The sequence below is a fragment of the Leptopilina heterotoma genome, unplaced genomic scaffold (assembly GCF_015476425.1).
Source record: "Leptopilina heterotoma isolate Lh14 unplaced genomic scaffold, ASM1547642v1 Lhet_220, whole genome shotgun sequence".
In the NCBI taxonomy this organism is placed as follows: Eukaryota; Metazoa; Arthropoda; class Insecta; order Hymenoptera; family Figitidae; genus Leptopilina; species Leptopilina heterotoma.
In genome coordinates this window covers 399134-426408 of record NW_025110938.1, presented here as the reverse complement: position 1 = coordinate 426408, position 27275 = coordinate 399134, and the positions used below count along the sequence as shown (strand labels likewise).

Below are 27275 nucleotides of genomic sequence, written 5' to 3'. Positions count from 1 at the left end.
ATGGTGCAACAAAATATCAAATTTTTAGTATAAAATGCAACTTACTTCGATTTTTATTGTATAAAAAATAACTATAAACAAATTTTTCAAAATTATATTTTTGAATAAATTTTTACGATATCCTATAATTAAAAAAATTTTAGAATAATTGAAATTTTGTAAAATTTAATTGCCAAAAGTTTTTTTTTAAGTATTTTATTACAATTTTTGAAAATCAACTTTTGATTTTTTACTACTTGAATAAAAATTTTTAAAATTCTAAAACTTTAAGAAATTTTGAGAGCTTTGACTGACCAAATTTACTTCTATTACTTAAAAAAGGATTTTAAAAATTCTAAAACGTTTTTGTCTGACTAAAATTTACTTAAACTACTTGAACCGAAAACTGCAAACTTTGGGAACTTTTTAAAGAAGTTTTCAGAACTTTGACTGACCAAATTCACTTCTAGTACTTAAATAAGTATTTAAAAAATTCTAAAACGTGTTGTCTGACATAAATTGACTCGAACTACTTAAACCCAAATTTTTGGCTTTTACTACTTTTTAAAAATATTTTAAGCTTTTTGGCTGACTTGCAATAATAATTCAATAATTATAAAGTAATGATGCGGAAATAAAACTGTAATTTTTAAAATGAAAATTTTCTTCTAAAAATGATATTAAAATATTTTTGAAAAAAGAAATTCTTAGAATTTTTCCATTCTAATTTTTTCAAATTTTAAATATTTCAATATTTTCACTTACATGTTCAAGAAATTCAATTACACACAAAAAATAATAACATTAAAATTTTTTAGAATTATTTTTAACATTTTGGACAACACAATTATGTTCAACATTTTTAATTACAGTTCTTCAAAAAAATTTATTAGTTTTTAATAACTTACAGAAATTTTTTGAAGAAATTAAATTATTTTCAAAACTTTACACTTTTTTTTATTCCTTAAAATTTTATTATTTTTTCATATTTTTTAAATATGAATTTAAATATTTTTTTTTTTTATTTATAAAAGTATTTATCAAATTTCAATTATTTCGAAATATTTTTAAAAAATTAATATTAAGAATTTCTTTATTACAATTTATTGAAAATATTATACCTTAATAAGTTTTTAAAATAAACAATTATTATAAAAAAATAGAAATTTTTGTTTTTAAATAATTGATTTAGAGATGAAATTTAGTTAAAAATTGTAAAAAATAATTGAATTTTGAAAGGACTATAGTTTTATTTTTTAGAATGTATTTAGTAGAATTTTATTATTTATAAACGTAATTGAAATTTTGAAGAGAATTATTTTTAATTTTAAAACAGAATTGAATTTCTGAGAAGAATTTTGTTATTCATTTATAAAGATAATTGAAATGTTGACGACCATTTTTTTTTATTTTTTGAAAATAATTGAATTTCTGCGCAGAATGGTATTATTTTTGAAAGTAATTGAATTCTTTGCGAAGAATATTGTTAATTTTGAAAATAATTGAAATTTTGCTAAAATTTTTATTAAAATTTTTGAAAATAATTAAATTTCATAGAAGAATTTTATTACTTTTGAAAATAATTGTAATTTTAAAGAGAATTTTAAAAAATGTTTGAAAATAATTGAATTTTGCAAAGGAATTTTATTATTTATAAAAATAATTGAAATGTTGACGAGAATTTTTAAAAATTTTTGAAAATAATTGAATTTTGCAAAGGAATTATACTATTTATAAAGGTAATTAAAATTTTTGACGAGAATTTTAAAAAAATTTTGAAAATAATTGAATTTTTGCAAAGAATTGCAAAAAAACTTTTGGAAATAATTGAATTTCTGAAATTATTAATGTGATAATTGAATTTTGGAAGGACTATATGTAGTTGTAATTTCTAGAAAGTATTGAGAAAATTTTTATTATTTATAAATGTAATTGAAATTTTGACGAGAATTTCTTTAAATTTTTGAACAGAATTGAATTTTAGCGAAGAATTTTATTACATTTGAAAATTATTAAATTTCTGCGAAGAATATTATTAATATTAAAAAAATTGAATTCTTGTTATGAATATTGTTATTTTTTAAAATAATTTAAATTTTGTTAAGAATTTTATAAAAAATTTTTGAAAGTAATTGAATTCCAGAAAAGAATTTTATTATTTATAAAGATAATTGAAATGTTGACGACCATTATTTTTTGATTTTTTTAAAATAATTGAATTTCTGCGAAGAATTTTATTACTTCTGAAAATAATTGAATTTTTGTTTTTTAATAATTGATTCATAGATGAAATTTAGTTAAAAATTGTAGAAAATAATTGAATTTGGGAAAGACTATAGTATATAATATTTGTAATTATTTTACAAGTAGTTCAAGTCAATATATAGGTCAGACAAAAATGAATAAATTCTAACATTAATGCCGAAATTAGTAGAGAGGATTTTTGTATTTTTTGCCATCAGTGATAAAAGACAAGTTCAGTCAGCCGGATATTTAATTTTTATGATTTTTCCAGAAGTAGTCTAAGCCAGTATCAGTCAGACAAAAGTTTGAATATTTTTATATTAATAGTCAGTTTTAGATGTCAAAATTGTGTATTTTAGTACCGTTAGTAGAAAAAGTGTATGTAGTCAGACAGTTTAAAAAATTTTCTGACTCCTAGACAAGTAGTTCAAGTCTTTATTAGTCAGACAAGAATTTGAAGGTTTCAACATTAATGATTAAAATACGTAAACCGAATTTTTGTTTTTTCTTGGTAACAGTGACAAAAAAAAATTGCAATAGCCAGGATATTTATTTATTGAGATCCCAACAAGTAGTTCAAGTCAATATTAGTCAGACAAAATTTTAAGTGTTCTATCATTATTAGTCGAAAGTAATAAACAGAATATTTAATTATTATTGTACAAGTAGATTATTCTACAAGTGTATTTTCGTACAAGTAGTTCAAGTCAATATTAGTCAGACAAAAGTTTTAAAGTTCTCACCTCAATGGACGAAATTATTAGACTGATTTTTTGTATTTTTTGTTATCACTGATGAAAGACGAGAGAAATACAGAATAAAATTTTTGCATAAAAATTCTATTTTTTCTATTCTATTCTTTCTAAAATGTAGAGAAAAATTATTTTCGTATTTCTTTTACAGGTCATTGTCAAAATGCAGTCGGAAGAAGAAGTATAGAGATAAAAACCATATTGGCAAAAGGGAAACCGTAAGTTAATGAAAGAAAATTGTTTTTTATTAGAATTAGAATTTTTTTTAGAAAATATTTTTACTTTTAATATTTCAAAAAGTTTACTTTTTATTTTTGACAGTTTACGATTAGAAAAATAAAAGATATACGTCCTTCGCGATATTTGACTTAAAAATATACATTTTTTTTCGAGCGAATGAAGATATAACTTTTGAATTGCCTTAGTCTAATAATTGAATTTGTTTTTTCGTGGCAGACTTTTTTTTTAAACAAAAAGGAAAATATCATTTCTTAAGGCAACCGCCTGTGAATTCAATATGGAGTTTATAATTTAAAGCGTTTATTATATTCTTCTTTTTACGCGCGAACACCCCCGACGGTTGAGTTCCTGCTGCTTCAAAAAAAAAAAAAAAAAGAAAGAAAAAAGAAAAAAAGATAATAAAATTGAATTATCGTTCCGTCAGAACCGCGCGATATTAAGTTTAATTTCAGTCTAGCGGAGAAGAAGAGAGAACCATTCTGGAATTCCTTTCCCGAGAAACACTTTGTTTTCCATTAGATGGAACGCGTCTCCCGAGGGTGGAAGGACGCTCGATGAAGAGGCGGCCCTTATGGACCAAGAAGTTGAAGCAGAAACGGAACTAGTGCCTCGGGGTGCCGGAAATAGGAATGGGAATTTTCCTCCCGACTCTAGTAAGTGAGCCTTATTTATTTTCAGTTGTCACTTGCTTTTCATTCCTTTTTTTCCATCTCTCTATAAAAGAAAAGTGTCAACAACAGAAAATGAAAATTTCACGAATAATGAAGATTCAAGAAAATGTTATATGAGTTTTTCCCAACTGGTTTGTTTTTACTTTTATACCTTCTTTAGCTTTTCACTGAATAGTTAATAATATCTTGTTCGAAAAGCAATTTTAATTTTCAATTTTTCTTTCTTTTCAATTTTTATTAAATACCCAGCTGAAAAAGTTCTATAGAATTTCACTAGACGTAAATTGTACGATATAATTTGGAAAATTTTAGAGAAATTACAAATAATTGCAGAAATTCAATTATTTTCAAAAGTAATCAAATTCTTCGCAGAAATTCTATTCTGTTCAAAAATTATTTAAATTTCTTGTCAAAATTTCAATTATCTTTATAAATAATAATATTCTTGGCAAAATTTCAATTATTTCCAAAAATTTTCCTCAATTTAATGATTTTCAATATCTATTATTTTCATAAAATAATAAAAATTTCACAGTAATTCAATTATTTACAAATTTTTTATAAATTTCTTAGCAAGATAATTCGATTATTTTTCTAAATAATAACATTTTTACAGGGATTCAATTATTTTTCTAAATAATAAAATTCTTTTTAAGAATTTAATTATTTTCATAAATATAATAAAACTCATAGCAGAATTTCAATTATTTTTAATAAAATTTTAAATTAATTAATCGAAAAATTCAATTTATTCCCAAATAAAGTTATACAAAAGAATTCAATTATTTAAAATAAAATTATCATAATATTTATTACATTTCGGAAAATTAATTATTTCGAACAATTTTTAAAAAATTCTTCTTTGAAATTCAATTATTTTTAAAAAATATTAATAAAATTCTAGTGAAAATTTCAATTATATTTATAAGTAATAAAATTATTCTGCGAAATTCAATTATTTTCAAAAATAATAAAACTTTTTACAGCAATTCAATTATTTTTCTAAATAATAAAATTATTTTTAGAAATTAAATTATTCTTACTAATAAAATTTTAATAAAATTAAAATTGTTGATAAAATTCTTTATGAAAATTCAATTTTAAGAAACATTCAAATATACAATAAATTATTTTGAGTATTTAAGGGCATTTGAACCTTGATGACGTCACACATGCTTTGCACAATCTGTAACGTCATCAAGGTTCAAATGCCCTTAAATTATTGAATTCTAGTAGAATTTTCTAATAAAAATTGATTTAAAAATTAATTTCAGTTGAAAACAAATGAATTTGAAAATTCTCAAAAAACTAATTCAAAAATTAATAAAAATAATAGATTTATAGAAAAATTTTAGTTAACACTAAAAAAATTTAATTTTGGAAAAGTTTCAAAATATTGCACAAATTCAATTGTTTTCAAGAGTAATAAAATCCTTCGCAGAAATTTAATTATGTTTAAAAAAAGTAAAATTCTGGTCAAAATTTCAATTATCTTTATAAATAATAAAATTCTTCTCCGAAATTCAATTATTTTCAAATATTCTTCAAAAGAATTGAATTATTTACAAATTTTTTATAAATTTCTTCGCAATAATTCCATTATCCTCATAAATATTAAAATTTTTTTACAGGAATTCAATTGTATTTGCAAATAATAAAATTCTTTTTAGGAATTCAATTATTTTCAAAAAAAAATAAAATTCATTGCAGATAAATATAAAAATTCTCCCCAAAAATTCAATTATTTTCGGAAATTTTAATAAAATTTTTTGCAAAAATTCCAATTATCTTTATAAATATCAAAAATCTCTGGAAAATGTAATTATTTTTTAAAATTTTATTAAAAATCGTCGAAAGAATTCAATTACTTAAAAATATTTTTGTATAATTCTTTATGAGAATTTTGAATTTTAAGAAACATTCAATTGTTATTTAATACTAATTAATGATTATTGTCTATATTTTCAAAAATTTTAATATAATTCTTCCCTAATTGATAAATATTATCAAAATTTTTTGTAAAATTAAATTATTTTCATTAATAACAAAAATTTATCACAAAAATTCAATTATTTTCAAAACTAATAAAATTCTTTGCAGAAGTTCAATTATTTTCATAAATAATAACATTATTTGGAAAAATTCAATTATTTTTATAAATAGTAAAAAATATTTTGCAAAAATTCAATTTTTTTTCAACTAAATTTTAATAAAGTTTAACGAAAGAATTCAATTTTTTTCAATACACTATTAATTAAAATTTTGCAAAGAATTTAAATATTCACCTAAACAATTCTATTATTTATCAAAAATTTTAATAAAAATCTTTGCAAGATTTCAATTATTTTCATAAATAATAAAATGTTTCAAATGGATTTCAATTTGTTTTCAAAATTTTTAATAAAATTCTTTAAATTATTGATTTCTAGTAGAATTTTCTAATAAAAATTGATTTTCATTTAGTAAAAATGAATTTCAGTTAAAATTTTAAATAATAATTGAATATTAAAAGCAATATAGCGTGAATTTTGAGAAATAATTGAATTTTAAAATTTGAAAAAAAATTTTTTGAAAAAGTGTAATTGAATTTTTTTTATATTATTTCAAGTTTTTATTTTCTAATATATATTTAATTGAAGAATTTACGAATAATTGAAATTTTATCAAAATTAAATATTGTAAATAAATGGATTTTGAAAATTTTAGAAGAACTTTTTTGAAAATTAATTGATTTAAAGAAAAATTCTAGTGACAAATTTTTAAAAATAATAATTTTATTGAAATGATGAAAATAACTTTGAAGAAGTACAATATTCTTATAATTAAAAAATAGTGATTTTATCAATTTGACATTTTTAATTATTATAAAACATGAAGAAATCGATTACTCCGAGTCGAAGACTCGGAGTAATCGATTTCTTTATGTTTTATAGTTATGAAAAAGTTTAATTTAATTAATTAAATTAATTTAATTTTTAATTTAATTTTACTTTTAAGTTTAGAATATTTTTTAGGCTCAGAGAAAAACAATCTAAAATTTTTGTGGCCACCCTGAATTTTTTTTTTTTGCAAAATACAGGCAGATTAGTTGATATCTATTGTTTTCAGCGACGATACCACTCATCGTGAGGCCGAAAGATGTTAACAAGGACGGTCATGTTAAACAACGCGTTAACAAGTCGAGGATGAATGGTGCCGAGGTTGTTCGTGTTGGTAACGAAATGAAAAATACCCGGGCGCAAATTAAGAAAGGACCGGACTCTGTGGACGACATCGCGGAAAATGAGATTAAAAGACTCCAAGGACGAGCTGAACGAATGAGAAAGTACCGTGGACAGCACCGACGAAAGCGGAAGTACCTGGAGAAGAACTCAAATAGGGAGAGGAAAATTCGTAAGAATAAAAAAGAAAGGAGCGGAAGAGGTAGACGACGAAAACCGAGACGAAGGAAGAATGATAATAATCCAAGTCGTCTCTTCTTTAGTGGCTTAAGGTTTAACGAGACCAACATCTTTTTAGACCAACTTCCAAATGTAACTCCTAATAAGCACAAAGACATGGAATTAAGAAGAGGCGAACATGTCGAGGAGGTATAATTTAATACTTCATTTCAGAAAATTTCAAACTTTTTTCCCATTTTTCACAATTTTTTCACACAATTTCCTAAATATATTAGGTATTTATTAAAATTCTATTTCGAAAAATTCAAAATAGTATTTTATTTATTATTATTATGCAATTTACAACATTTTTTATTTTTGAACAATTTCATAATCAAAATTTTTAAAAAAATCACTTATTAAGTACATAATTAATTATTATTGTCTATATATTCAAAAATTTTAATATAATTCTTCTCTAATTGATAAATATTATCAAAATTCTTCTAAAAAATTCAATTAGTTTAAAAGGAATGTTAATAAAATTCTTGGTAAAATTGAATTGTTTTCATTAATAACAAAAATTTATCACAAAAATTCAATTATTTTCAAAAGTAGGTAATAAAATTCTTCGAAGGAATACAGTTATTTTCAAAAATTGGAAACAAATTCTAGTCGAGAATTTAATTTTATTCATAAATAATTGAATTTTACAGAATTTCAATTATTTTTAAAAATTTGAAACAAATTCATCCCAAAAATTCAAGAAAATTTTTTTACAAAATTTTTCGCAAGAATTCAATTATCTTCATAATTAAAAACATTCTTTTGGAGAATTCAATTATTTTTAGAAATTATAAAAAATATTTTGCAAAAATTCAATTATATTTAACAAAATTGAAATAATGTTTCACAAAAGAATTCAATTTTTTTCTAAAATTTTAATAAAATTCTTCCTAAAAATACAATTTTTTCAATAAAATATTAATTAAATTCCTCCAAAGAATTTAAATTTTTATTAAAACAATTATATTATTTTTTACAAGAATTTCAATAAAAATCTTTGCAAGCTTTTAATTATTTTCATGAATAATAAAATTTTCCAAAAAAATTTCAATTTATATTCAAAAATTTTAATAAAATTCTCCCTAAAAAATTTAATTATCTTCATAAAAATAAAGTTAAATTCTTTTGAAGATTTCAATTAGTTTCTTAAATAATAAAATTGTTCAGAGGATTTCAATTATTTTCAAAAAAAAATTTTAATAAAATTCTTTGCTCGAATTCAATTATTTTCAAAAAAAAAATTTAAATAAATTCTTTGCAAGAATTCAATTATTTTCATAAAGAATAAAATTGTTCTTAAGATTTCATTTATTTTCAATAATAACCAAATTCTTCGGAGGATTTCAATTATTTTCAAAAATTTGAATCAAATTTTTGTCGGGAGTTCAATTTTTTTCATAAATAATTGAATTTTTTACAGAATTTCAATTTTATTTCAAAAACTTGAAACAAATTCTTGTCAAGAAATCCTTTCGAAGTAAAATTAATTGCAAAATTTATGAATATATTAATAATATTATATTTCAAAAATTTTAACGCAATTATTTTTAAAAATTCAACTATTTTGTTAAATATTATCAAAATACTTCCCAAAAATTAAATTAGTTTAAAGAATTTTAATAAAATTCTTTGTAAAATTCAAAATTTATCACAAAAATTTAATTACTTTCAAAAGTAATAAAATTCTTTATAGAAATTCAATTATTTTCAAAAAAAAAATTTCAATTATCATAAACATTTCAATTATCCTAAAAATAATAGAGTTTTTTAACAAAATTCAATTATTTTCAAAAATTTCCATATAATTCTTTAAAACAATTTTATTATTTTGAAAAATTTTAATATAATTCTTAACAAAATTCAATTATTTTCAAAAATTTTATACATTTCTTGTCAAGAAATCCTTTCCAAGTAAAATTCATCGCAAAAATTACATAATTTTTTATAAATAATAAAATTCTCCCAAGGAATTCAACTATTTTCAATAGGTACAATTTTAATAATCTTCAAAAATCAAATATTTTGTTATAATTATTAACTATTAACGCAGACATGATTATTTTAAAGAGTTGAAAAAATGCTTTGTTTAATTTAATTTTTTCAAAATTTTCAATTAAAATTATTCAAAAAAGTAAATTATTTAAAAAAAATTCACAAAGAAAAGTTTTCAACAGAATTTAATTATTTACAAAAACTCTAATAAAATTATTTTAAAAAATTTTTATTTTCTATCAATAATTTTAATAAAAAATTTTAATACACTAGTAAAATTATTAATCACAATTATTAAGAAAACTGATTATTTTCAATAAATTAAGAAAATTTTTTTAAAGAATTTAATTATTTTCTATATTTTAATAAAGTTCCTTAAATGAATTAAATTATTTCAGAAAATTGTGGAAAATTGTTATAAAAATTTGAAAAGAATTTAGTTATATTCTAAAAATTTTCATAAAATTGAATAATTAAATAATGTTTAATTTCATAATTTCAATTATTAAGCAACACGATTATTTTAAAAATCCTGAAATAAATTCTACATAAAATTCAATTACTTTTAAAATTATTAAGGAAACTTTTATTTTTATACTATAAATTTTATTATTTAAAAAAAATTCAAAGAAATTCTTCAAAACAATTTAAAATTAGGATTTTTTAAAATTTTAATTAAATTTTTCTTGAGAATTCGATTATTTTCATAAATAGTAAAATTCTGCGAAGGAATTCAATTATTTTCCAATTTTTTTTTTTTTTTGACAAAATTCTTATTTACGATTCATTTCAATGATTTTTAATATATTAATTTTAAAATTGAACCTATTTAAAGAGAAAAATAATAACGGATTTATTGTACCAATATATTATCGAAATTAGAAATTCGTTCCCAAAAACGATAAAAAGAAATAAAAAGTATATTGTGATGTAGTAATTTTGTTTGGATTTATAATTTTAGTGTGATATTATTGAGAAAAATCCATTATTTTTATTATTTTAAATAAAAATAAAGAAATAAAGTAAGAAATAAAATGTAAGGACAGCGCCACTCGCCGGTGGTGGAGGCGTCACTGTACTAAAAACACCCGATTTCTAACCAAACAAAAAGAAACCCTACAAAAATTACACCTCTGGCCAATTACATAATTAATTAGCAATTAAATTTAGAATTCCACTGAAAAATATTTCCTGTAAAATTTTTCTCAGATTCCCCTTCATAATCAAACATCAACAACATCGAACGTTCAAGTGCAACTGACAACCGAAGCAAGAACTCCACTTCCACTAGAGCCAACAAAGCATTATCGCAATAGCGACACCAGCGACGGTACAGTTGAAAAGGAATTTTCCAAATATCTCGAGAGAGAAATTTCCAAGTCAAAATTGGAGAATCTTCCATATCTTGAAACATACAGTGACGATAAATTATTGTCACTGAAGAAAAGTGAATATCCCGAGACATTGAATAATGAAATAAAAATGCTCAACGATCAACGGCAAATTGAAGCGCAATATCGCGTTCCAAAGCCAAGTGGTTATGAAAGTCCTCGATTTGATGTGCAAAGTATGTTGGGCTATTCGAGAACTGAGGAGGATTTGCCAATTTTGGAAATGGAGAAAGAAGTTCTCGAAAGAACGATGCAGGATTACAACGCTTATATAGCCTCGAACTTATTGGCTGGGAAATTGACTAGCTACCGGAAGCAGCCAATCATGGCTGACGGTAATGAATTGACGGGTGGAAAAGAGTCGGAAAATCCGACAGACGAGGACGAAAGTTCATTCGAGGAGGCGAACGATGAAGAAATCAATGGCGATTTGTCCTGTATTAATGGAACGTTTCTACCTGCTCCTCTAGTTTCGCACGCGTTGATCAAATACGTCAAGTGAGTATTTTTCACAAAGCTGTACGAATTTTAATTTTTTAAAAAAAATATATACATATATTTATTTATTTTCTTAAACTTCAAGATCTTTTCGACTTTCTTTTTTATCACTATGAGAAATTTCGATTCGATTTTGACTTTTGACTTAGAAAATCAAAGTCACGCTTCGCACTCATCTACAATGAAAAAAAATATTCTTAATTTTAGAATATATAGGTACTAAAATAGGTGCCAAGGATGTTCCCCACTTCTATTCTTAAATTAAGAATATTTTTTTTTTCAGAAATTTTTTATAAAATTCTTTGAAACAATTCAATTATTTTCAAACTTTTTCGAAAAATTTTTTGCAAGAATTCAAATATTTTTATAAATAATAAAATTCTTCGTTACATTTTAAATATTTTTAAAATCTACAATTTTATTAAAATTTCTCAAAAGAATTCAATTATTTAAAAAAAAAATTAATTAAATTTGTCGAAAAAATTCAATTATTACAAAGATTTTAATAAAATCCTTTGGAACAATTCAATTATTTTTACAAATAACAAAATTTTTCAAAATATTCAATTATTTAAAAAAAATTATAAAATTCGTTGCAAAAATTCAATTATTTTCATAAACAATAAAATTCTTCTCATGATTTCAATTATATATCTATTTTAAATGAATTCTTCGATAGAATTGAATTACTTTCAAAAATTTTATTAAAAATTCTTCTCATGAATCCAAATATTTTTGAAAATGTTAATAAAGTTTTTTGTAACTATTCAATTAAAAATTAAATTTTAGAGAAGTTACAAATGATTGCAGAAATTCAATTATTTTCCAAAAAATTTTTTAAATTCCAGTCAAAATTTCAATTATTTTTAATAAATATTAATAAAATTCTCATCAAAATTTCAATTATATTTATAAATAATAAAATTCTTCTTCAAAATTCAATTATTTTCAAAAATAATAAATATTTTTACAGTGATTCAATTATTTTCAACAATTATAAAACTCATCTTAAGAATTGAATTATTTTTATAAATAAAATAATACTCATCGCAAAATTTCAATTATTTTTAATTCAATTTTAATGGAATTCCTTGAAAAATGTAATTATTCTAAATAACTTTATTAAAATTTGTCAAATGAATTTAATTCTTTAAAAATTTGTTGATAAAGTTCAATTATTTTCAAAAGTAAGAATAATAAAATAAGAAATAAAAAAATAATAAAAATTTCACAGAAATTCAAATATTTTTATATATAATTCTTCGAAAGAATTCAATTATTTTAGGAACAAAATTATTCCCGAAAATTCAATTAATTTGAGGCATTTTAATAAAATTGTTTACAAAATTTAATTATTTTCATAAATAACGATATTCATCAGAAAAATTTAATTATGTTTAAAGTAATACATTATTTCTTGGAAATTCAATTATTTAAAAAAATTCTAATGAAATCGTTCGCAAGAATTCAATTATTTTCGTAAATAATAAAATGCTTTTCAGGAATTCAAATATTTTCAAAAAAATTTAATAAAATACCACACAGACATTCAATTGTTATCAAAAATTTTAATAGAATTCTTTGTAAAATTTAATTATTTTTAAAAACTTTTTGCAATTTAATGATTTTCAATATCTACTGTTTTCATAAAATCTCTTAACAGAATTCAATTATTTATAAAAAAATCAAATAAAAATCTACGTAATAATTTAATTATTTTCATAAATAATATGAATTTTACAGGAATTCAATTATTTACAAATTTTTCATAAATTTCTTCGCAATAATTCAATTCTATTCATAAATAAAATTTTTACAGGGATTCAATTATTTTAATAAATAATAAAATTCTTTTTAGGAATTCCATTATTTTCAGAAATAATAAAACTCATCGCAGAATTTCAATTATTTTTAATACAATTTTTATTAAATTATTCGAAATAATTGAATTATTCTTTTAAATTTTCATAGAATGATTAAAAAAAAATTCAATTATTTTTAAAAATTTCAATAAAATCCTTCGCAAGAATTCAATTATTTTCATAAATAATAAAATTCTTTACAGGATTTCAATTATTTTAAATACAATTTCAAATAAATTGCTCGAAAAATGTAATTGTGTATTTTCCAAAATTTTGTTAAAATTCTTCGAAAGAAATCAATTATTTTCAAAAATTTTGATAAAATTCTGTAAAAGTATTCAATTTTAAAAAATAATCAATTATTGCATGAATTATTTATTTTTGGATTTTAATAATTTAATTTTTGTAAAACTTTTTAAAAAGATTTGATTTAAAATTTAATTCTTGTAGAACTTTCTAATAGAAAAAAAAATATGAATTTCAGTTACAATTTTAGATTATAATTGAATATTAAAAACATTATAGAGTGAATTTTTATAGATATAGATAAATTTTAAAAAGTTTTTACACAAAAATTATTAAAAATTTTTAATTTCTGTCGAAGAATAAGTCAGTTTTTATAAATTTTCATTAAACAAAAATTATTCATGAATAGTTTAGTTTAGAAATTATAAAGAAAATTAGTCTTTTGAAAAATTTTAATTAAAATTTCAGTTAAATTCTCGTAAAAATTAAAAATATTTATTTACGTTTCCAATTAATTTGAATTTATTTGAAATTTAATTAATACAAGTTTTATATTTAAAAAAATTTTTTTTTTACTTTTAAACAGTATTTTTTAAATATAATCGATGTTTTGAAGAATTCTAACTAAAAGTTTAGAAAATAATTCAATTTTATAAACATTTAGAATTGAAATTCCAGGATTAGAAGGAAAGTGGATATTTTTTATGGAAATTAGGAAAATGTCACCGAAATACAGAATCAAATTTTGGTAATTTTTGTGAATTGACTAAAACGAGTCAAGTTTAATTTTTCGACACCTACTTTTTTTTTACTACTTTTTTCAATTTTAAAACTACTTTTTGCTACTTTTCAAAATTTTATTATTGAGTATGAAGCCTGCAAAAAGTCAATTTTTCCAATGTTACAAAGAAATATTTCCTACTGAGCGATTTATTTTTTTTTCCCCAATTAATTTCACTATTCTTTCTCTATAAAGTTTATTTTATTCTATAACCATTTCTCTCTTACGCCTAATAAAAGCCTCATCGTCTAATAAATTTCGAATGTAATGCCAAAATTTATCGCCCACATTGCATCCGGACTGTGGAGTTAATCCCAAAACTCAAATAAAAGCCTTCTTATCGATTTCGAATTTCTGACCTGATTCTTTAATTACCTTTTTAATGTCCCTTTCCCTATGACAATTTGTTTTTCACAATAATTCACCGTAAGCCACAGAATCTTATTGTTGGAACTATAAGAATCTTGATTTTCAAGTTTTACCATTTGAAAAGTTTTGCAAAACTTCAACTCCGCCCAAAGTTTGGTTGAATCTTCGCCTGGAATTTAATCGTGTGCACTGCGATAATTTCCATCCATATCTTTCAAATTAAGTTCCAATATATAACGGACCGAATTCACACCTTATGATTTCAATAAATTAACACAGTTTCACACTAAGGGGGAAAAAATTTTCATTACAATTTTAATTCAATTCTTTGAAATAAAAATTAAAAAATTAAAACTCTTTGAAAAATAATTTTTCAAACATTTTTACAAAATTCTTCAAAACAATTTAATTATTTTCAAAAAATTTTAATAAAATTCTACGAAAGAATTAAATTATTTCAGTTTCAAAAATTATAAAAAAAAGTTCCACAAAGATTACAAAAAGAAATATAAAAATTTCAAAAGGTTTCAAATTCAATTGTGTGGAATAAAATTTTCAAGAAATTTTTTTGAAAGAAATCGATTTAATTATTTTTTATAAATAATAAAATCCATTCCAGGAATTTAATTATTTTTAATAAATAATAAAATCCGTTGCAGGAATTCAAATATTTTTTGAAAAATAATAAAATTCGTTGCTTTTAAAAAATAAATTATTGAGTGCGAAGCCTGAATTTATCTTCAAACATAAAAATCGTATAATGAAGAAAAAAACGAAGATAATGAATAAGAAAACGAAATTGAAAATACCTGATTTTATTTCATTCGACGGAAATTTTTTCTTTTTTCGGGAAAAGATCTTCGATCCCAGGACATGAGTACCTTGAAGCTGACTATGAATGTACTCCTGGATTTTATATGGCTTGGAACGTAAGTAGATTACTCTGCAAAAATCGTCGATGGGTCGGTCAAGAGCCAAAGTGCAAGGTCAGGCAAAATTTTGACGGACTGTGCGCTCAATCTCACTGCGAGCAATTTTGCAAGGAAATCAACTCGGAGGCTGAATGTTTTTGCAGAGAGGGATTCAAATCAGAAGGCAAAAAATGCAAAGGTAACAATTTTTCTCAAATTTCAGAAAAATATTCTCAAAATTTCATTTTTTTAAATTTCTCAGTTTCCCAAAATTTCATTTTACAAAATTGGTCGTTAAATTATTTTTTTTCTTATTTACAATTTTCTGCGCAATAGAAAAATTTTATTCCCTAAATCTTTCCCTAAATTCAATTATTTAAAAATTTGTCGATAAGATTCAATTTTTTTTCAAAAATAATAAAATTCTTCGTAAAAAATCCAATTATGTTCAAAATTTTTTTTAAATTCCAGTCAAAATTTCCATTATATTTATAAATAGTAAAATTCTTCTCCAAAATTCAATTATTAAGAACAATTTTTAAATATGCTTGTCAAAAATTTCAATTATCTTTATAAATAATAACATTTTAGTTAAAATTTTAATTAAATTTATAAATAATAAAATTTTTCTTCGAAATTCAATAATTATTTTCAAAAATAATAAAAATTTTTACAGTGATTCAATTATTTTTACAAAAAAAAATACTTTTAAGGAATTCAAGTATTTTCATAAATAAAATAAAACTCATCACAAACTTTCAATTAGTTTTAATTCAATTTTAATCATATTCCTTGAAAAATGTAATTATTTTGAAAAATTTTATTAAAATTCGTCAAAAGAATTCAATTATTTAAAACTTTGTCGATAAAATTCAATTATTTTCAAAAGTAATAAAATTCTTTGCAAACAATTCAATTATGTTCAAAAATTTTTTTAAATTTTAGTCAAAATTTAAATTATATTTAAAAATAAACAAATTCTTCTCTGAAATCCAATTATTTTCAATATTTTCTATTATAATAAAATTTTCCAAAAGAATTAAATTATTTCAAAAAAGTTTGATAAAATTCTGATCAAACATTTAATTATTTTCATAAATAATAAGAATTTTACAGGAATTTAATTATTTACAAAAATAATAAAATTCTTTTAAAGAATTTAATTATTCTCAAAAGTAAAAATAATACAATAATAAATAAAAAAATAATAAAAATTTCACAGGAATTCACAGAAATTTTTTTATTATTATTAGAATTTTTCGCCGGAATTCAATTATTTTCAAATTTATTAGAATTTTTCGCAGGAATTCAATTATTTTTGAAAATTTTAATAAAATTCTTTGTAATTATTCAATTAAAAATTAAATTTTAGAGAAGTTACAAATGTTTGCAGAAATTCAATTATTTTCCAAATTTTTTTAAAATTCTAGTCAAAATTTCAATTATCTTTATAAATAAAAAAATTCTTCTTCGAAATTCAATTATTTTCAAAAATAATAAATTTTTTTACAGTGATTATTATTATTTTCATTTTAATTCAATTTTAATGGAATTCCTTGAAAAATGTAATTATTCTGAAAAACTTTATTAAAATTCGTCAAATGAATTTAATTATAAGAAAATTTGTTGATAAAGTTAAATTATTTTCAAAAGTACCTAAGAATAATAAAATAATAAATAAAAAAATAATAAAATTTTCACAAGAATTCCATTATTTACCAATTTTTACGCAATAATTCAATTATTTTCATAAATAATAAATTTTTACAGGAATTCAATTATTTTCCTTAATAATAAAACTCAAAAAATGTAATTATTCTTAAAAACTGAATTTCGATTCCTCGAAAAAAATCAATTACTATTTAAAAAAATGTTGTTTTAAATTCTTTGGAAGAATTCAATTTCTTGCAAAGAATTTTATTAAGTTCGTAAATTGTACGATTTAATTTGGAAAATTTTAGAGAAATTACAAATGAATGCAGAAATTCAATTATTTTCAAAAGTAATCAAATTTTTCGCAAAAATTCAATTTTCTTCAAAAATTAAAAAAAATTCTTATCAAAATTTCAATTATCTTTAAAAATATTAAAATTCTTCGCCGAAATTCAATTATTTCCAAAGATTTTAATATGAAACCTTTTCAAATATTCAATTATTTCTTAAAATTCCTGTGAAAAATTAAAATTAAATTATTTTCATAAATAAGAATATTCATGACAAGAATTCAATTATTTTTGAAAATAATAAATTTCTTCTTGAAAATTCAATTACTTTAAAAAATTCTTATAAAATCGTTCACAAGCATTGAATTATTATCATAAACATAAATTTATAATTTTTTGCGCAATAGAAAAATTTTCTTCTTTAAAAGGGGAAAATTATTAAAAAAAATAAAAATTGAACTTTTTTTTGTACAGATATTAATGAATGTGAAGAGGACAACGGAAATTGTGAATTCAAATGCGAAAATACAGAAGGGTCGTATCGTTGTGAATGTCCCGAGGGGATGACGCTAGGAGAAGATAAATACACTTGTAAAGGTAAGTACCACTTCAACTTGATATAAGCCATTCTTCTAGTCATAAAATAATATTTCTTATTCATGTCAAAAAAAACTATGGGTTCATGTCTTGGAATTTTCTTCAAATATCATCAAAATAGTACATATTATAATAATTTTTTTTTCAAATTTGCAATTTTTTGATTTTTCAAATTTTCCAAAAACTAAATTCTATAAAATCTTCTTTTCTTTATTTCACAAAACTTCCATTTCATCAGGGAATACTGATTATGAAACACGAAATACAAATACGTGATGAGAATTTAATTCCAATGCTTTCGCGGATACTTTGAGAAAGTTATAAAATATAATTTTGAGTCGAAATATCAATCGTGCGCAATGGATGTGCTTTAGAATTTATATCACATAAAAAACTCTTTTTTTTCTAAATTAGAGTGCAGTTTCTTTTCTAAGAAAAGAATTCTTTCTAACTAAAAGAATAATTAAAGGACTGTACAATTTTTTGTTTTAGAATTAAAAAGATTCTTCAAAATTCTTCAATAACTGAGAGTAGAGAAAAAGTTTTTTTCCTTAACGGCACCATTAAGCACAGTTAGGATGATATATTTTTTTATAAAAAAATGGACTCTAGTGGATGTAGATGGATATAAGGAGATTTATTGGGGGAATTGGGGAAATTTATTTCGATCGCCAGATATCAACGAATGTGTTACAAACGAGGGACACGGTCCATGCCAGGATACGTGTCATAATCTTGTCGGCGGTTATGAGTGCTCCTGCGAAGGACTTCCGGGAACAATTTTATCCACCGACGACAACCATACGTGCCACGATGCCGGTCCATGCAGTATCCGTAACGCTGGATGTTCGCATACGTGCATTTCAACAATGGGACGGGTCTTCTGTTTGTGTCCAGATGGTTTCATGCTCGAGGACGACTGGAAAACTTGTCAAGGTAAAAAAAAACTGTCTAAATTGTGGTGAAAGAATATAATTATAAAAAAATACTTCAAAGCAAAATTTAAAAAAAAAGAAAGAAACTGGAAACTGACCACGAAATTGCAACAAAATTTTTAAAAAAAATCCTTCGCAAGACAATTATTTTTACAAATAAGAAAATTCTTCGAGACATTTCAAATATTTTTAAAATATCTATTTTTAAAATCTACTATTTTATTAAAATTTCTCAAAAGAATTCAATTATTTAAAAAAAAATAATGAAATTTTTCTCAAAAATTGAATTATTTACAAAGACTTTAATAAAATCCTTTGCAACAATTTAATTAATTTTTATAAATAACAAAATTTTTCACAGGGATTTAATTATTTAAAAAAATTTATAAAATTCGTTGCAAGAATTCATTAATTTTCTTAAATATAATAAAATTCTTCTCATGATTTCAATTATTTTTAATACTATTTTCAATAAATTCTTCGAAACAATTGAAGTATTTTTACAAATTTTATTAAAATTCTTCGAAAGAATTCAATTATTTTCTCAATTTTTCATAAAATGGTTGGCAAAATTTCAATTATTTGAAAAATTTTCCTCAGTTCAATGATCTTCAATATCTACTGTTTTAATAAATTTTACAAAAATAATTCAATTATTTCTTAAAAAATTTAAATAATATTCTACGCAAATATTTAATTATTTTGATAAATAATAAGAATTTCACAGGAATTCAATTATTTTTAAATGTTTTAATAAAATTGTTCGAAAGAAGTCAATTATTTTAAATACAATTTTCATTAAATTTTTTGGTAATAATTCAATTATTCTTTTGGATTTTCCTAAAATTCTTCCCAACAATTCAATTATTTACACAAATAATTCTTCAAATGAATTCAATTATTAAAGATAAATAACAAAAATTATTCCTGAAAATTTAATTATTTTTTGGGTTTTTTAAAATTTTTTGTCAAAATTCAATTATGTTCAAAAATAACAAAATTCTTCATAGAAATTCCATTCTTTTTAAACATTTTAATAAAATTTTCCGCAATAATTTAATTATTTTCATAAATATTAAAATTCTTTTTAGGAATTCAATAATATTTTCAAAGAAATTTCGAAAAAATCAATTATTCATCAAAATTTTTATACAGTTCTTCCATCTTCATAATAATTCAATTACTTTCACTAATAATAACATTTTTCAAGAAAATTCAATTTTTTAAAAAAATTGTTGATAAAATTCTTAGCCAGAATTCAATTATTTTCATAAATAATAAAACTCATCGAAGAATTTCAATTATTTTTAATACCTACTATTTTAAATTAATTAATCAAAAAATTCCGTTATTTTCACAAATTTTCTAAAATTCTAATCAACATTTCAATTATCTTTATAAATAAAAAAATTATTCTTTGAAATTAAATTATTTGTAAAAAAATTAATAAAATTCTAGTCAAAATTTCAATTATATTTATAAACAATAAAATTCTTCTTCAAAATTCAATTATTTTCAAAAATAATAAAACTTTTTACAGTGATTCAATTATTTTCACAAATAATAACATTCTTTTAAGGAATTCAATTATTTTCATAAATAATAAAACTCATCGCAGAATTTCAATTATTTTTAATACAATTTAAATTGAATTCCTTGAAAAGTGTAATTATTGTTAAAAATTTTATTAAAATTCGTCAAAAGAATTCAATTATTTAAAACATTGTCGATAAAATTCAATTATTTTATAAAGTAATAAAATTCTTCACAAAAAATTCAATTATATTCAAAAATTTTTTTTAAAATCTAGTCAAAATTTCAATTATATTTATAAATAAAAAAAATTCTTCTCTGTTATTCAATTATTTTCAAAAATTTAAATAAAATTCCAATTATTTTCAAAAATTTTCCTAAATTCGATGATTTTTAATCGAATCTACTATTTTAATAAAATTTTCCAAAAGAATTCAAGTATTTAAAAAAAAAAATTGATATAATTCTGCGCAAACATTTAATTATTTTCATAAATGATAAAAATTTCACAGGAATTTAATTATTTACAAATGTAATAAAATTCTTTTAAGGAATTTAACTATTTTTAAAGGTAAGAATAATGAAATAATAAATAAAAAAATAATACAAATTTCACATGAATTTTTTTGAAATAATTCAATTATTCTTTTAGATTTCCATAAAATTTTTCCCAAGAATTCAATTTACATAAATAATTCTTCGAAAGAATTCAATTATTAAAGATAAATAACAAACTTATTCCCGAAAATTTAATTATTTTGAGGCCTTTTAGTAAAATTCTTTGCAAAATTCAATTATTTTCATAAATAACAATATTTATCACAAGAATTCAATTATTTTTAAAAGTAATACATTTTTTCTTGGAAATTCAATTATTTTTAAAAATTCTAAGAAAATCGTTCGCAAGAATTCAATTATTTTCATAAATAATAAAATGCTTTTTAGGAATTCAATTATTTAAAAAAAAAAATTGAATAAAATATCATACAGACATTCAATTATTTACAAACATTTTAATAGAATTCTTTGTAAAATTTAATTATTTTAAAAAGCTTTTCGCAATTTAATGATTTTCCAATTTCTACTATTTTCATAAAATTTTCAAACAGTATTTAATTATTTAAAAAAATTTTTGTATAATCTTCGTAAAAATTTAATTCTTTTCATAAATAATAAAAATTAATAATTAATTTTTATAAATATTTAAATTCTCTCATGAATAATAAAATTCTTTGTAGGAATTCAATTTATTATCAGGATAAGAGAGAAGTAAATATTTTTTATGAAAATTAGGAGAAAGTTAGTAAAATAAAATATAGAATCGAATTTTTGTCAGTTTTGTTGAAGTTTCTAAAACGAGTTTTTTTGGTCATCAAGTTTAATTTTTTCATAGCTAATTCTTTTAAGTTTAAATTTTAAAAGCTACTTTTTGCTACTTTTTTAAAATTAATTATCGAGTGAAAAAAAAATTATCGAGTAGTCTGAATTTATTTTCTCTAATTCTAATAATTTTTTATTTGCTGAAAATGACATGAATTGTTATTTAATTATTATTATTATTATTTTATTATTATTATTTTTTTGTTATTATTATTATTATTATTATTATTATTATTATTATTATTATTATTATTATTATTATTATTATTATTATTTTATTTATTTTTATTTATTTTTATTTAATTGTTATTTTCTGAGTAAAATCCTGAAGGATTAGAAAATTTTTGTTGGAACTTTTAAGTAGTACCAGTTCGTCAGACAATTAAAATTTGGGAAAAAGGGCATTGAGGTTTATTTTTTCTATAATTCTAATCATTTTTATTTTTTATTCTGTAATAAAATTGGTAGTAATCACAGGGAAAATTTCTAATGGATGAAATTCTATCCATTTTGTGAATAATAATAATAAACATCCGTGTAAACTTGTCCATTTGGTCTAATTCAACATATTCATATTTCTGAAATTTTCCCCAGCACATTTGATACATATAATTATTATGCAGAGAAGTTAGTAAAAGTTTGGCGAAATTCTGAATATATGTAGTTGGAAAGTTAATGTTTGTCGCAGATGTGAACGAATGTGCAGTGCCAGACCTTCAAACGGAAGTTTGCCATTACGGATGCATCAACACACCTGGATCTTATCGTTGCGCTGAACCCCAGGAACTGAAAGATCAACCTATTGCTGTAGACTTGCCAAATAGTTGTCTACCCGGTTATGAACTTTCAAACGATGGCTCCTGTCTTGGTAAGTCACAGTGGAATTCAAATTTCCGTTTATTATAATTTTATACATAAACAGTCAATTTTTGACTTTTTCTCTTATTGAAAAATGAAAATGCGTAAAATTCGAAATAAGGAAAATTACAAATAATTAAAATTTTCCTATTAATCAAATTTTCATGTTGTTAATCAAATTAAAATGATCACAGTAAATCGTGAGGTATTGAAAAGTGTTGCAGATTATAAATTAACACCAAAAAAGATTAAAATAACTAATTTTGATGTTATTTTTTACAATGAATGAAATTTTAGTTCATTACATTTTTTTACAACTATAAAACATGAAGATATCGATAACTCCGAGTCTTCGACTCGAAATCATCGATTTCTTCATATTTTATAATAATTAAAGATGACCAATAGTAATAACATTATTATATTATATTATAAGAATTTTATACTTCTTCAAAATTATTTTCATCATTTCAATTCAATTATTATTTTTAAAAATTTTTAACTACAATTTTACTTTATATCAATATTATTTTTAATAATTTTCGAAAAAGTTCTATGGAAATTTAATGTAAAATTTTAACTGAAATTCATTTTTATGAAATAAAAATCAATTTTTATTAGAAAATTCTACAAGAATTTAATTATTTAAATGCAAAAGTAAATAATTTATTGAATAATTGAATATTTCTCAAAATTCAATTTTTAAATTATTCTTAAAATATTGTCGATAAAATTCAATTATTTTATAAGGTAATAAAATTCTTTACAAAAAATTCAATTATTTTATAAAGTAATAAAATTCTTCACAAAAAATTCAATTGTGTTTAAAAATTTTTTTAAATTCTGGTCAAAATTTCAATTATATTTATAAATAAAAAAATTCTTCTCTAAAATACAATTTTTTTTTAATATCTACTATTTTAATAAAATTTTTCAAAAGAATTCAAATATTTAATAAAAATTTGATGAAATTCTGCGCAAAAATAATAAAAATTTCACAGGAATTTAATTTATTTACAATACAAATAGGGGAATGTAGTCAAGGTTGGCCTACTGTCTAGGTAGGCCACTCGCGTTTTTTTGTCAAGTTCACTAGCGCCACCTACGCGCATTTTTGTCGAAGCTTGTCTTAGTGAAACCTAACTTTTTGTTCAATTACATTTTCGGAAAATCGAAAATTGTGTTTTCTGTGACGTCGGTACAAAAAAAGCTCAAAAAAAGTTTTGTGCATAATGTGAAAAACCATTAATAAAAGATAAAAAACAAATTGAATCGTCAAGGCAAGTATGCAGAAAATTTGTGGGACTCATGGTTGAAAGGAAAACAAAGTAAAAAATCGAATCCCGAAACGTATTTCTTTATGGTTACAACAATTCGGTAATGTTACTTACTGTCAAGGTCGGCCACTATGTGTTTAAAATGCGCAAAGTTGAGGACGAGCTACTTCATTTGCAAAAACTGCAATTCTGTATAACTCATAATATAATTGATCATCTTATTAATATTTTTATTTAATTTTATTAATATTTTAGTGCAAAACTTTTTTTTATTTATATTTATTTTTTTATATTGTTTATTGTTATTATTTTGTTATTTCATTAAGTTACAAACTGTAAACAATAAAGAATCAATTTTCCGTAACTCCAAACATGTTATTTTATTTTTTAACGATTAATGCCCTTTGAATTTTAAACATGGCCGACCTTGACTGTAATGGCCAACCTGGACTACAAATTTTTTTTTTTTTAAATCTTTATAACTTTTTCATTTTTAAACCTGTCAATTTACTTTGTACAGAAAAAATGTTCCTATTAAACAGGACTTTCCAACCATATACTTCAATTGTCCAAATTCATTTTTAAAAAAAAGTTATAAACAAAAGTCAAAAAGGTGGCCGACCTAGACTATGTTCCCCTATAATAAAATTCTTTTAAGGAATTCTATTATTTTCAAAAGTAAGAGTAATAAAATAATAAATAAAAAAATAATAAAAATTTCACAGGAATTCAATTATTTACAAAAATATTAGAATTTTTCGCAGGAATTCAATTATTTTCAAATATTTTAATAAAATTGTTTGAAAGAAATCAATTATTTTAAAGTTTAAATACAGTTTTAATCAAATTTTTTTGAAATAATTTAATTATTCTTTTAGATTTCCATAAAATTCTTTCCAAGAATTCAATTTACATAAATAATTCTTTGAAAGAAACAATTATGTCGATAAATAACAAAATTTTTCCCAAAAATTATATTATTTTGATGTCTTTTAATAAAATTCTTTTCAAAATTCAATTATTTTTATAAATAACAATATTCATCACAAGAATTTAATTATTTTTAAAAATAATAATAATAAAAATTCTAATAAACTTTTACAAAGAATTAATTCTACAGAATTATTTGTCAAAAATATGAAAAATTAAGAATTTTAATGATTTTAATTTGAAACTTTTTCAAAATTTAATTATTTCTAAAAATCCACGTTATAATGCATTAATATTTAATATTTAAATATCAACTAAAATTCATTTTTAAAACCATTTATATTAGTAAATTCTACGAGAATTCAATTATTTAAATAAAAAAAGTAAATAATTTATTAATTTCATTTTTCTTGAAATTAAATTCTCATAAAAAAAGTTATCAACAAATTTTTTAAATCATTAAATTCTTTGGACGAATTTTAATAAAATTTTTAAGAATAATTACATTTTTTGAGGAATTCGATTAAAATTGCATTAAAAAAAATTGTAATTCTGCAATGAGTTTTATTATTTATGAAAATAATTGAATTCCTAAAAGAATTTTATTATTTACGAAAATAATTGAATTTCTAAAAGAATTTTATTATTTATCAAAATAATTGAATCCCTGCAAAAATGTTATTATTAATGAAAATAATTGAATTATTGCGAAGAAATTTGTAAATAATTGAATTCCTTTAAATACCTATTTTTATTATTTATGAAAATAATTGAATGTTTGCGTAGAATTGTATTCAAATTTTTTTTAATAATGGAATTCTTTAAAAAAATTTGATTGAAATAGTAGATATTAAAAATTATTGAATTTTAGAAAACTTTTGAAAATAAATTGAAATTTTGACAAGAATTTGATTAAAATTTTGTAAAATAATTGAATATCAAAGAAGAATTTTATTATTTTCATAAATAATTGCAATTTTTACGGGAATTTTTTAAAAATTTTTGAACACAATTGATTAAACTGTTGCAGATTATTTTAGTCCATTCTGGTGTTGTTTTAATACCTCACGTTTTACTGTGATTATAATTAAAATAATTAAAATTAAAATTAAAATGAAAATAATTTTAATTAAAATGATTATAATTATAATAATAATGATTAGAAGCAGAAAAAATGGTATTTGCGTAAGATTAAAATTTATTGGTGAACTGAAACGAATAGAGAAGCAGGGATTAATCACTTAATAAAAAAATGCAATCTGGCGGAAATTTTGAATCGATAACTGACTGTCGGCCTGAATTAAAGTTCCGCGAAAGTTTTTCGACAGTTATCAGAAAAGTGTGCATTTCCCCAAACGTTGAGAGAGCGATTTATTGCTGATTGAGTCGCTTCCTCTTGAAATTTAAGTATAAGTTAAAACTCTCCACAAGGATGAATTATCCACCGCGCGAACAATGGCTTTCAAAGTAGCTTAAATCTTAAACACCAAAGAGGATTTGCAAGAGCTTTCTTTCATTAAAGCTGCTTTTATTTTCACAAAAAAAAAAAAAAAAAAAAAAAAAAACAAACACCGTTAATACTTGAGATTAAAAAATAAATATAATTAATAATAAAGAAACTTTTATAATTAAACTTACACCGCGAAAATATCGACTATATCAATTAATATTTATTAATTGAAATGTGTGTGTAGTTATTAAGCAAACTCAAGTGCTAATGAAAATTGCCTTAACGAGCTTCATTGACAGAATTAGATCATTATATAATAATTCAGTTAAAGCAAAATGTAAACTGGGAATAGAAGATAATTCATCTTCACCTAGAAAATCACCATGGTCAGTTAGCAAAGTTTATTCGTGGTTTGTACGAAATGACTAACCGATACTCTCTGATAACAACCCCTCCCATGGGAGATGAGCGTCCTAACGAGATTTCAACTTCGACCCCTCACAGCCTCCGTGCCGCAATCTAAGTACTAAATCGAATTAACTCCCATATGGCACTGCTTCTCTCAATAGCTTCTCCAAAAATTCTAAACACCCCAATTCACCCTTTTTTTTCGCAATAAATCAGTTTTTTTTTATTTTCCATAATAAGAGAAATTTTAAAATAATTAGCAATTTCTTAAAAATTTCAAATATTTTTTTAATTACTTTTTAATTAACGTAACAAGCGTGAATAATTCACTTCTAGGCTTCGCACTCAATAATTTATTTTTAAAAAGTTAAAAAGTAGCAAAAAGTAACTTTAAGACTGAAAAAAGTACCAATTATTTGAACTGACTGAAAAAAATGAAAAAAAAACAGCGGAAAGTAGCATTAAGACTGTAAAAAGTAGTAAAAACGTAACTACTATCGAAAAATTAAATTTGTCAACAAAAAAACTTGTTTTAGACGATTCACAAACTTCACAAAAATTTCATTCTGTATTTTCTTGACA

At 21.2% G+C, this 27275-nt stretch overlaps 1 protein-coding gene across 2 annotated transcripts in view; it reads left to right on the top strand.

The window, feature by feature from the left end:
• Positions 1-27275, top strand: part of LOC122502161 (sushi, von Willebrand factor type A, EGF and pentraxin domain-containing protein 1) — a 240126-nt gene that overhangs the window by 23879 nt on the left and 188972 nt on the right. The window contains exons 2-9 of one of the 2 annotated variants that reach the window (XM_043612086.1): positions 3127-3193; positions 3735-3868; positions 6995-7476; positions 10534-11213; positions 15328-15581; positions 17800-17922; positions 18598-18858; positions 22459-22638. In XM_043612086.1, the coding sequence (XP_043468021.1) occupies positions 3127-3193; positions 3735-3868; positions 6995-7476; positions 10534-11213; positions 15328-15581; positions 17800-17922; positions 18598-18858; positions 22459-22638 (2181 nt within the window). Of the gene's footprint in view, positions 1-3126; positions 3194-3667; positions 3869-6994; positions 7477-10533; positions 11214-15327; positions 15582-17799; positions 17923-18597; positions 18859-22458; positions 22639-27275 lie in introns of those variants that run through there. The other variant, XM_043612087.1, reaches the window with a different exon arrangement.